General features: G+C 43.3%; 1 protein-coding gene across 1 annotated transcript in view; it reads left to right on the top strand.

Moving 5' to 3' along the window:
• Positions 1 to 12333, top strand: part of PLEKHG1 (pleckstrin homology and RhoGEF domain containing G1) — a 151509-nt gene that overhangs the window by 53449 nt on the left and 85727 nt on the right. Inside the window, exon 3 of the mRNA XM_008073281.2 lies at positions 5919 to 6019. Coding sequence (XP_008071472.1) covers positions 5919 to 6019 — 101 coding nt within the window. The remainder of the gene's footprint in view (positions 1 to 5918; positions 6020 to 12333) is intronic.

Genomic DNA, 12333 nt, shown 5'->3' with positions numbered 1-12333 from the left:
CTCATAAAATAACCGATTGCTTCTGCAACTGCTGCTAGCAGTATGTGAATGTCAAGTAATAAACCCCTCCCGGACATTCCTTTGCTTAGCCTGCCTGCTGACATTCCACTCTGCTCATTTAACAGCTCCCCCGTCAATCACAGGTAGCTGAGCGGACCAGACCAATCCCAAGTGCCCCCGTACCCATTAGGAGAAATTACCCTATCATGTAAAAACAAGTTTAAAGTTCTTTCCCCTCCTTCTGTAATGATATATAAAAACTGCTTGCCATGCTGGATCGGGGCTCTCGTCCCTGAAGCTGCTGCTTCGGGTGTGAGCCCAGACTCGAGCCTGAATAAAGACCCTTGTGTGTTTGCATCAGAGCTGGCTCTTTGTTGGTCTCTCGGATTCTGAAATTTGGGTTTAACAGAGTCTCACCCTGTCACCCAGGCTGGAGTGCAATGACATACTCACGGCCACCACAGCCTTGACCTGCTGGTCTCAGGTGATCCTTCTGCCTCAGCCTTCCTAGTAGCTGGAACTACAGGCACTGCCACCACACCTGGCTAATTTTTTATTTATTGTAGAGAGGAGGTCTGGCCAAGTTGCCCAGGCTGATCTCGAACCCCTGGGCTCAGGCAATCTTCTCTCCTCCGCCTCCCAAAGTGCTGAGATTACAGACCTGAGCCACTCCTCCTGGTTTACCTTCTTAATTTTGTTTACAATGTGTCTTTTTAAAATATCCAGGCTGGGCCCGGTGAAAATGTCCAACAAAGTCTTAAGCTACTATCAAATATAAACCTTCGACACAAGTCAAGTATTAGTCCTTCCTTCTGTACCATATTTGATTTACTGAAGGTATCAATGAATATACTTTTTTTTTTTTTTTTTTTTAGGAAGTGAATGTTGTTCAAAATATACTATTACTTCAATTCTAGCCTTCTTTAGCTTTTCTTATTTGGGCATTAACTACTTATCCTGTTTGGGTATGGTGACTCACACCCTTCATTCCAGTGCTTTAGGAGGCCAAGGTGGGAGGATCACTTGAGTCCAGGAGTTTAAGACCAGCCCAGACAACATAGCGAGACCTCCGTTTCTCCAAAAAAAAATTTTAAGTTAACCAGGTATAGTGGCATATGCGTGTAGTCACAGCCACTTAGTAGGCTGAGGCAGGAGGATCACTTCAGCCCAGGAGTTTGAGGCTACAGAGTGACACTCTTGTCACTTAGAAGGAAAACAAAGTGTCTAGTCTATGCAGGTACTTAAGTTCCTTGTGATTGTTCCAGTTATAATAATGAAGAGGATAGGCCAGGCTATTGTGAGGTCTTAGTGCCAACAACACTTAAATCTTATGAATCTAGTTTTTTACTGAGATGGCTACTTTCTCAAGAAGAAAAACTGTTACCACAAAGCTTGTTTTAAAAAATAAAGGAAGGGTGGGTTTGGTGGCTCATGCCTGTAATCCCAGCACTTTGGGAGGTGGAGGCTAGAGGACTGCCTTTGCCCATGGGTTCAAGAGTAGCCTGGACAGCATGCGAGACTTTGTCTCTACAATAAATCAAAAAATTAGCCAGACATGGTGGTGCACGCTTATAATTCTAGCTACATGGAAGGTTGAAGCAGAAGAATCGCCGGAGTCCAGCAGGTCAAGGCTGTGGTGGAATGCACCTGTAGTCCCAGACACTAAGGAGGCTGAGGCAGAAGGATCGCCTGAGCCCAGCAAATTGAGGCTGCAGTAGCCATAATCATGCCACTGCATGCCAACCTGGGCAACAGGGTAAGATTCAGACTCAAAAAATAAAAAAATAAAATAAAATAAAAAAGTTTATGAGCACTGGTTCATGCATGACAATGACTTTAGTGTGAAAGAACTGGAATGAAACCTCACCTGATGCACATTGAAACTTGCTACTTGAGAACGCTGATGCTTAAGTTCTGCCTGCCTGTCATTGGAGGAACACAAAGCTCATGAGAAAATGAATGTGGATGATTAAAAGGTGTAAGCCTGAGGTAAGTGGATTGCCTAAGCCTGCGGGTTCGAGATCCACCTGGGCAGCTTGGTGAGACCTTATCTCTATAATAGATCAAAATGAGCCAGGCGTGGTAGCACGCACCTGTAGTTGCGGCTACTTAGAGGGCTGAGGCGGAAGGATCGCTGGAGCCCAGCAGGTCGAGGCTGCGGTGGCCGAGAGCGGCCACTGCACTCCAGTCTGGGTGACAGAGTGAGACTTCAACTCCAAAAAAAAAAAAAGGTGTAAGCCACAACGATCTAATGGTTCTTCAGTTTCAGCTTCTCCTTTTGCCATATGCATGTGAACATGACTGTGTTTGCCATTGGGCATCAGATACCACCGCGGTGCTGGGACTTTCGTGGCCTGGGCAGCTTTTCTGGGGCTACTTCCTTTAAGTGCCTCTGATGCTGTGTTGCGTTTGGGAGGGAGCCATACTGCATTGTTCAGCCTGGAGCAGGGGACAGTATTTATTTTTTATTTTACGTTATTTCAGCTGTTTTCACTTTTTTCTTTATTGTTTTCTTGCCTCCTACAGAGTCCCTTTTCAAGCCTTGCTGGGGGAAGGGGAACACTCGGCTGTGAACCCAAGCACACACGGGGAGGAAAACGGCCCTTTCCTTTCACAGCAGTTCACATAGCTCTTAGCCACGTCGACTTAACCCACTGTGGGTCTGAACCCACATCAGATCTGATTGGGAGCAATGTCTTTTTTTTTTTGAGTCAAGGTGTCACTCTGTTGCCCAGGCTGGTGTGCAGTGGCATGATTATGGCTATCGCAGCCTCAGTTTGCTGGGCTCAGGCGATCCTGCTGCCTCAGCCTCCCAAGTGGATGGGACTACAGGCGCGCTCCACCATGCCGGCTAATCCTTTTATTTTTTGTAGCGACGAGGTCTTGCTATGTGTCCAGGTTGGTCTCAAACCCCTGGGCTCAAGCAGTCCTCTCACCTCAGCCTCCCAAAGTGCTGAAATTACAAGCTTGAACCACTGCACCTGGCTGGGAGCGGTTTCTTGCCTCCGCCTCCCAAAGTGCTGGGATTACAAGCATAAGCCACTGTGCGCAGCTTTTAATTTTTATTTTAAAGATGTGGAGTACTAATCAGAGTTAGGTAGATAAGTGGTTATCGTAAAGGTAAAGTTTGGGCTTCCCTTTGGTCCCCACGTAGCCTGGTTTGAGATTGGATACTCTTATTTGTGTTATGTGCCCGACTCCCTCCCCAGACAGCGTCCCACTACTGCCAATCCCTTTCTTGTAGTATTATGAAAAATGTTCAGGATCCGCTTGTGAGTAAGTACCTGTAGTACTTAGTTCTTTGTTTCTGTAATAGATTGCTGAGTATTATAGACTCTAAATCCCTCCAAGTTGTTGCAAAGTCCATAATTTTGTTTTCCTTATGGCTGCATAGTATTCCATCGTGTATATGTACCATATTTTCTTTATCCAGTTCACTTTTTTTTTTTTTTTTTTGAGTCGGAGTCTCACTCTGTTGCCCAGGCCTGGAGTGCAGTGGCACACGCACAGCCACCGCAGCCGCAACCTGCTGGGGTCAGGCGATCCTTCCTTCTGCCTCAGCCTTCCAAGTAGCTGGAACCACAGGCAAGCACCACCACCTACCCTTGCTGATTTTTTTATTTATTGTAGAGATGAGATCTCAAGTTGCCCAGGTTGGTCTTGAACCCCTGGACTCAGGCAATTCTCTCACCTCTGCCTCCCAAAGTGCTGGGATTACAGGCGTGAACCACTGCATCCTGCATCCAGTACACTTTCTATGGACAGCATGGTTGGTTCCATGTTTTTGCTATTGTGAATAGTGCTGTAATAAACATGTGTGCATAGGCATCTTTTTAAAGAGTGGTTTGAGTTCCTCCAGATATATTCCCAGAAGAACTATTGCTGAGTCAAATGGGGGGTCAATTTTTAGGTCTTTTATAAAACACCACACTGTTTTCCACAGAGATTGTACTAGTTTACATTCCCACCAACAGTGTAGAAGTGCTCCCTTTTCTCTGCATCCTCTCCAGCATCTGTTGCTTTTTGAGTTATTGATGAGGGCCATCCTGACTAGAGTTAGGTGGTATCTCAGTGTGTTTTTTGTTTGTTTGTTTGTTTGTTTTGAGTTGGAGTCTCACTCTGTCGCCCAGAGTGGAGTGCAGTGGCTGCTCCCAGCCACCGCAGCCTCGACCTGCTGGGCTCCGGCGATCCTTCCACCTCAGCCTTCCAAGTAGCTGGAATTACAGGCGTGCGCTACCACACCCGGCTGATTTTTTGATTTATTGTAGAGATGAGGTCTCGCTGCCCAGGTGGGTCTCGAACCCACGGGCTCAGGCAATCCACTCACCTCAGCCTCCCAAAGGCGCGGGATTACAGGCTGAGCCACCAAGTCCAGCTCAGTGTGGTTTTAATTTGTTTTTCTTTGATGACTGGTCAGGCTGAGCATTTTTCATGTATCTGTTGGCTGCTCATATGTCTTCTTCTGAGAAGTTTCTATTCATGTCTTTTGCCCGCTTTTTAAAAGGGTTGTTTGTTCTTTTCCTTTCAGCATGTTTGAGTTCCTTGTAGATCCTGGATATTAAGCCTTTGTCAGAAATACAGTTGTCATTTTTTTCCCATTCTGTGGGCTGTCCCCCTGGTCTCTTGATGGTTTCTTTATAAATTGGTGTTTGAGGAAGCATGTGGTTCTATATTTTAACAACTGATAGTTTTCTGACTTAAAGATTATATTTAAAATAATTCTATCACGTTTCAGAATTTTTATTTCTGGTCTTCCACTGTATGAATTTCAGAGTATCTTTTTATCGCTTAAATCAGTCAAGGAAACAACAGACGATGTTGATATGCCAACACCCTGATGTTATTGGTACTATGGTCATTATACTATCTATCTAGGGAAAGTATTTGGGGGTAGATACATTTATGTATGATGGGGGACTCCAAAAAACTGGAATTATCTTCTGCATCGTGAGCCCCTTGTAGTACAGGCTTCTCTCGCTAGGTAAGTGTGTTCTAGGAACCCATCAGCATCAGTGTATCAGCTAGTGTTGTTGTGAGAGACTGTATTTTAGCTTCAGTGAATTTTTCTTGTGGCAAACAGGTGACTGGTTCTTCCATCATGACAATGCACCTGCCCACAATGCTAAGTGTTCAGTAGTTTTTGACCAAAAACAGCGTGACTCCAATGCCTAACCCTCCCTATTTACCCAATCTCTCCCCGAGCAACTTTTTTGTCCCTCTGGATGAAAAAAGTCAGCCAGGCTCGGTGGCTCAGCCTGTAATCCCACGCTTTGGGTGGCTGAGGTGAGTGGATTGCCTGAGCCCGCGGGTTCGAGACCCGCCTGGGCAACTTGGCGAGACCTCATCTCTACAATAAATCAAAAATTAGCAGGGCATGGTAGCGCACACCTGTAGTTCCAGCTACTGGGAAGGCTGAGGCGCAAGGATCGCCGGAGCCCAGCAGGTCGAGGCTGTGGTGGCCGGGAGCAACCACTGCACTCCAGTCTGGGCGACAGAGTGAGACTCCAACAAAAAGTAGCAGAAACACTAAAAGGCATCAAAGTTGGTGAGTTCAGAAACTGTTTTGAGCAGTGAAAAAAGCATCTCAGTAGTTGTATTGCATCAAATGGAGAGTACTTAGAAGATTACTGAAGTTTAAACATGTAAGAATAAGTTCACAATTTTTTTTATAAATAAATTTCAATTTGGGGGTCCCCCCTTCATATACCAGACTCTCTCTCCTTGTTAAAATGCCTCGTTCTATACATAGATGAATATTTTTTAGTCATTAATAAGAGAGCAGCTCTGTACTCTCAGAATTAGTGAGTACATTAGTATAATAACTACTTGAAACAGATAGGAAAGATTCATCATGCATAATTAAAGATGACTTGGAAAAGGACAGGAGTGTTTAAGTATCCTTCTCATTGATTTCACAGGATTACCTTGACTGCATCAGGGACCAAACAAAACTTCCCCTGGGGACTGAAGAAAGATCAGCCCTTTTTGGAAATATACAGGATATCTACCACTTCAATAGGTAAGTTAATATTCAGAAGATTGTTTTCACATAGGAACATTATTAAAGTCTCTCAAAAAGCCAGGTGAGGTGACTCACACCTATAATCCCAGCATTTTAGGAGGTGGAGGTAAGAGGATTGCCTGAGCCCAAGGGTTCAAGACCAGCCTGGGCAACTTGGTGAGACCTCGTCTCTACAATAAATTAAAAAAAAAAATAGCTGGGCTTGATGGCATGCATCTGTAGTTCCAACTACTTGGTAAGCTGAGGTGGAAGGATCCCCTGAGCCCAGCAGGTCAAGGCTGCAGTAGCCATGAGTGTGCCACTGCACTCCAGTCTGGACAGCAGAGTGAGACCCCAAACTAAGAAAAAAAAAGTCTCTCAAACAAATGCAGCCTAAGAAAACTTGACCTGTAATCCCTGATTCAGATTCATAAGTTTTTAGGAGCTCTTGTGCCGTGACGTTTTCTACCTAGAAGCATCCTTGTTTTCTTATGAGTCTCACGTTTATTCAATATTCTTTTCCTCTCCATCCTATCTCAGAGAAGAAACTTACTTGTCTTCACAGCAATGACATCTTTCTTTTACAAGATAGGAATAAGACATCCAAAAATACAATACATGCTAGCTTAGTTTCTGCCATTCTTACCTACCCTGGATTTTCTATCAATTTTCTTCTCCCTGGGAAGGTAGGCTGGGCACAGTACAGTAAACACACAGTAAGCTCTTCAAGTCATAACCTATATTAATTCAATTTAATCCATAATTCAAAATAAGGAATTAAATCAACCATGCACTAAGTTCCTACTATGTAGTGAGCACTAGGCTAGAAGATTACAAGAGTAAACAAGACAGATGAGAAACATGTAAATAAGTTATCATAATATATTGATACTTCCTGAAAGACGTGTTAGTAGGCACCTTAAGAGTACAGATGTTGCTGGATTTGAATCCTAACTAAGTCATGTATGTGTCTTGGGTGAGTCTTTAAACTGAATGAAGGCCACACACAGTAGCTTACAGTAGCCTGTAATCTCAGCACTTTGGGAGTCCCAGTCAGGAGGACTGCTTGAGTCCAGGAGTTTAGGACCAGGCTGGGCAATATAGTGAGACCTCCCCTCTACAAAAATAGTTTAAAAAATTAGCCAGGTGTGGTGGTATACCCCTGTAGTCCCAGCTGCTCAGGAGACTGAGGCAGGAAAATTGCCCGAGCCAGGAGGTCAAGGCTGTGGTGAGAAGTGATTGTGCTACTCCAGCCTGGGTGATCGGGTGAGACTCCAACTCAAAATTAATTAATTAATTAATAAAAAATAAGTAAACTGAATGAGATGACTAACTCCTGCGTGTCAAACCTTTGCTCAAATAGTTATTTCTCACTGAGGCTTCCCCGGGGAACCTCACACACATCTTGCCTCCTCTCTTTTTTCTTTCTTTTTTTTCTCTTTTCTCCGTTTCTTCTTTTTTGGGGGGGTCAGAGTCTGTTAAGACACAATGGTGGCCAAAGAGATATGGACCCCACCCTCAAGGAGCACACACTTACTGATTTTAGTAAACAGAGATGGGTAGGACTGAGCTTGCTCTATAAATGAGTCATAAAACAACGGGACATTGTGAATTTCACTGAAGCACGGTCAAGATCATCTCTGGCTAATATTTTGGTGCTGATACTTGCTGACCTGTTATTATAGGTGTATCAGCTCACTGAAGCTCACAATAACCATAGGAGAAAGAGGAGAAAGACTTTGCTACTATCTCCATTCACTCAACAAAAGTTTAAGTGCCTCCTATAGGCCAGACATGGTTGTAGACACTTGGTGCAGTAACAAAACAGACTCCTGTGCTTGCAGAGTGTTCTGTGAGCAGGGGAACAGTTAAGTGCAGTAGTAGGGAACACATTTTTTTGTCTGTTTGTTTTACTGTAGCAGAGACCCAGTATTCATTACCCTTGGAAATTGAGATCAGAATTAGTTCCTTCACTCCAGCCTGACAGAGTGAGACTCCAAATTAAAAAAAAAAAAAAAAAAAAAAAAGAATTAGATCCTTCAACAAATGTACTTTTCTAATTTCTGGACATACAGTGATGAACAAAGCAAACCAAATCTGGAATGGAGGGAGAAACTCGATATAACAAGTGCTTTAAAGAAAATCAAACAGGGAGCTGGGTGCAGTGGCTCACACCTGTAATCCCAGCACTTTGGGAGGTAGAGGCAAGAGGATTGCCAGAGCCCAGGGACTCGAGAACAACCTGGGAAACTTGGCGAGACCTCATCTCTATAATAAATCAAAAAATTAGCTGGGCATGGTGGCACACACCTGTGGTTCCAGCTACTTGGAAAGCTAAGGTGGAAGGATTTCCTGAGCCCAGCAGGTCAAGGCTGCGGTGGCCATGAGCATGCCACTGCACTCCAGCCTGGGTGACAGGGTGAGACTCAGACTCAAAAAAAAAAAAAAGCAAAAAGAAAATGCCAGTATTACAACAGAATTTTTCTTTCACTGGACTCAGTAGATTTTGAAGGACAGATGGTATGTTCTGAGTCAGTGTTTCTCAATCTAGGCTACACACTGGAACCACCTGGGAAGTGTTTTCCAAAAAAAACACAACAAAAGCTGATGGCTGTATCCTACCTCCAGAAATTCTGATTCATTGGTCTTAGGTGGAATTAGGGCATCAGAATGTTTCTAAAGGTCCTCAGGTATTTATAATGTGCAGCCATGGTTGAGAAACACAGTCGAGGTAAAATAATAAGAAAATAGAGAACAGGTATAAAAACAGAATTGGGGAATCCAGAGACCACATGTTCATGAGTCATATGTCGCTGTTAAAGGTGGTCTCCATTTAGCAGTCCTCATGATAAAATTCTATGAGCCCCTGCACGGCTTCTCCTTCCAGAGCCCACAGATGGCCCTGTAACCCAGAAAGAGGCAAGAGAGCAAGGCTCCTGGCCTAGGTCTTCTGTGGTTTGACTGTGAGCGGTGGTAATGCATGTTTGTAGAGTGCTGACATCATGCCAGAGGCCACAGGGCTTTTGGTGCATTATCACCTTAGATGCATCATCTGAGCCTCTCTGACCCCAAATCTCAGGCATTTGGCTATGCGCCCTCCCACCACAGGAGAGCCCTGCTTTTCAGACCATGGTTCATGAAATTGTAGTTTATTCCAGGTGGGGCTCATAACTCTCTAGAGTTTATATCTTCATGTGTCTCCTAATTTAAAGGAAGATATGGGCCAGCTAGCAAGAAGAGACCTTGGCAGTGGAGCCCAGTCTGCATAAGCTGGATGACTGAGAAGACCTTTATATTCCTGAACTGAATCTGTGCTTTTTTTATTTGCTGTTCGTTGAACCTGGAAGTCAGACATGTTTAAAATAACCTGAGTCAGGGAAGAATAAGAGGTCAAGTGATTCAGGGACAATAGTAGCCTGCACCCCAACCATACGTGGCCCCTGAGAGTAATTTCTTTGGCCTAGCCGCCATGGAGAACTATGGGGATGACTAGGACAGACCAGGCTCCATTTTACTAGGCCTATGATTCAAATGACTATGGGGACCCGGCCCCTTGACCTCATGGTAGATACCAGGGCAGAGCATTCTGTGGTAACCCAACTGGTGGGCCCTCTGCCACCAAGACAGGCCACTATCGTGGGGGCCACTGGTGGCCAGGCTCGTCGCCCTTTTCTACAGCCCTGACGATGCAATCTAGAGGGCCATGAAGTTGTCCAATACCTTCTAGATTGCCCAGTGGCTTTAATGGGTCGGGACCTCTTGGGAAAACTGCAAGCCCAACTAACCTTTCACTCTGACAACCAGGCCACCTTAGTCTTAAATCCTGAAGTGAAAACCATGACTCTTACAGTCCCCCAGGAGTAAAAAAAATTAATTAATTAAATAACCTGAGTAAGGGTGATGAGTATCCTGACGATGAAATCAGAGGCTTCAATGTCATGACACAATTACAAGAGATTATGTCCATGCCTGTTCCTTGTGTAGGTCATATCTGCATATTCCCTGCATATGCATCATCTCTCTTAATTCTCTTAACAGCTCCAGGAAGCAAATAGGATGCACTATTGTATATACATTTTATAGACAAGAAATCAGTCTCACAGTATAGAAAGTCCTTTCCTCAAAGACCTTGAGCTGGAAATTCAGTCTGGTTGAATTCCCAGTTTTGTTAAATTTCTACTGCAGTTCACTGTTTTCAAGAATGTGTTCTTGTTCAACTTTTACAGTTAAATTGTCTATACTGTTTTCTCCCTGTTCATTTTTATTTTCTTTCTTTTAAACCTAGAGTCTAAATTTAGAGCTCAGATGTCTTTGTTATTATTATATTTGGTTAAATAAGTGTTTTGATATGACTTTGTTAAAGCTGCTTATGAATCCTTTATACTTTAGATCAATTGATTTCAAGGGTACAACTATCTGGCAAATATATGGTTGAGGCTTGAAATAATTTTTGAAGTTTCTATGATTAGTTCAGGTTTGGATTTCTCAATTCTTTATGTAATATAATAATATTGTGGCCAACCAGGCAAGACTTAAATATCTAAAATTAAAAAGGGCAGAAAGAAATGGTTTTATGCTAGCCTGAGAAATTCAGCTGACTAGATTTCTCTTTTCAGAAAAGATTTCCAAAATATAGAAAAGCATAGAATAATTTGATAAACTCCCATGAGCCAACCTCAACTATGTCATAACCTTTCTTTGTGTCATATTTGTTTTAAATTTGAGTGACTGAGCGCAGTGGCTCTCAGCACTTTGGGAGACTGAAGCGGGAAGATTGCTTAAGCCCAGGAGTTCGAGACCAGGCAACATAGTGAGACCTCTTCTCTACTAATTAATTAATTGATTAATTAAAAATTTTTGGAGCATAAAGACATTATGCCTGTTGTTCTGGAGTCTGTAATGTTTGCCCATTTCTGTGGTGTAAACACTCCCATCACATCAGGTTGCAAGGTACTAACACAGCATTACTGAACATGGAATTAAGATGTGCAGAGGCCGGGCTCAGTGGCTCAGACTATAATCCCAGCACTTTAGGAGGCTGAGGCAAGTGGATTGCCTGAGCCCGCTGGTTCAAGACCAGCCTGGGCAACTTGGCAAGACCTTCTCTCTACAATAAAATAAAATTTTTTTTAAAAACTGTACAAAATTGGCTCTGACAAGCCAGGATACCTGGCTTAGTACACTGCTGTTCTGTAACTGCTCTCCAAGACGTGGTGGTTCACTCTCAAGCACAGTTTTATTGCCATTGCTACATACATATGTGCATATTTATTTAAAATAAGTAACATGCTTTCACTTTTTCCAAACAGGAATAAATACTATTGGCCCCTACAGATTTTTTTCACTCAACATCCTTTTTGAGTTGTATAGCTCTAATACACTTATCTGTTATATAATGACCACTGGGGATGATCTGTGAATCTGTATTTTACCAGTTATAGGAAGTTTGATCAGTTTTCCTTGTAGGCCACTTGTATTTCTCCTGTGATTTTTAGGCTCACATCCATTGTCTGTTGTTCTGTTGAAATGTTGAAATGTTAATTTTTCCTACTGTTGTATAGGAGTTGTGTTTTTTTTTTAGTCAGAGTCTCACTCTGTCATCCAGGCTGGAGTGCAGTGGCACATTTATGGCCACTGCAGCTTTGACCTGCTGGGCTCAGGCAATCCTTCTGCCTCACCTTCTAAGAAACTGGGTTACAGGCGCATGCTGCCACATCCAGCTTATTTTTTTTTTATTTATTGCAGAGACGAGGTCTCACCAAGTTACCCAGGCTGGTCTCGAACCCCTGAGATCAGGCAATCCTCTCGCCTTGGCCTCCCAAAGTGCTGGGATTATAGGCTTGAGCCACTGTTCCCAGCCTAATTCTTGATTCATTCAGGCTAGCGATCTTTGTGGATTACGTGAGTTGCAAATGTCTCCTAGCTTGAGACATGTCTTTTAACTCTAATTATGAAAAGAAGTTGAAGAAAAGAAAAGATGTAGAATTTATAAGTTTACTATACTGAATGTTCTTTTTCTAGAATGTAGATTTTTCTGCTGTGTTTTTTAAAAATGTTCTCCTAATCTCAGGTCACAAATATACTGTTTTTTTCTAAAAAGTCTTAAAATATTGCCTTTCATATTTGTCTTTCATCTGCCTAACATCGATGGAGATATGGTATATGGTAGGAGATGCAAACTTTTCTTTTCATATGCCTGACCAATGGTCCTACTGCCAATGATTGAAAAGTATGTCCTCAGCCGGGCTCGGTGGCTCAGCCTGTAATCCCGTGCCTTGGGAAGCTGAGGTGAGTGGATTGCCTGACCCCGCGGGTTTGAGACCCGCCTGGGC

Source organism: Carlito syrichta, unplaced genomic scaffold (assembly GCF_000164805.1).
Source record: "Carlito syrichta isolate Samal-C Ts95f unplaced genomic scaffold, Tarsius_syrichta-2.0.1 Scaffold315803, whole genome shotgun sequence".
Classification (NCBI taxonomy): Eukaryota; Metazoa; Chordata; class Mammalia; order Primates; family Tarsiidae; genus Carlito; species Carlito syrichta.
The sequence above is the reverse complement of the archived record's forward strand: the minus strand, read 5'-3'. Positions and strand labels throughout refer to the sequence as shown.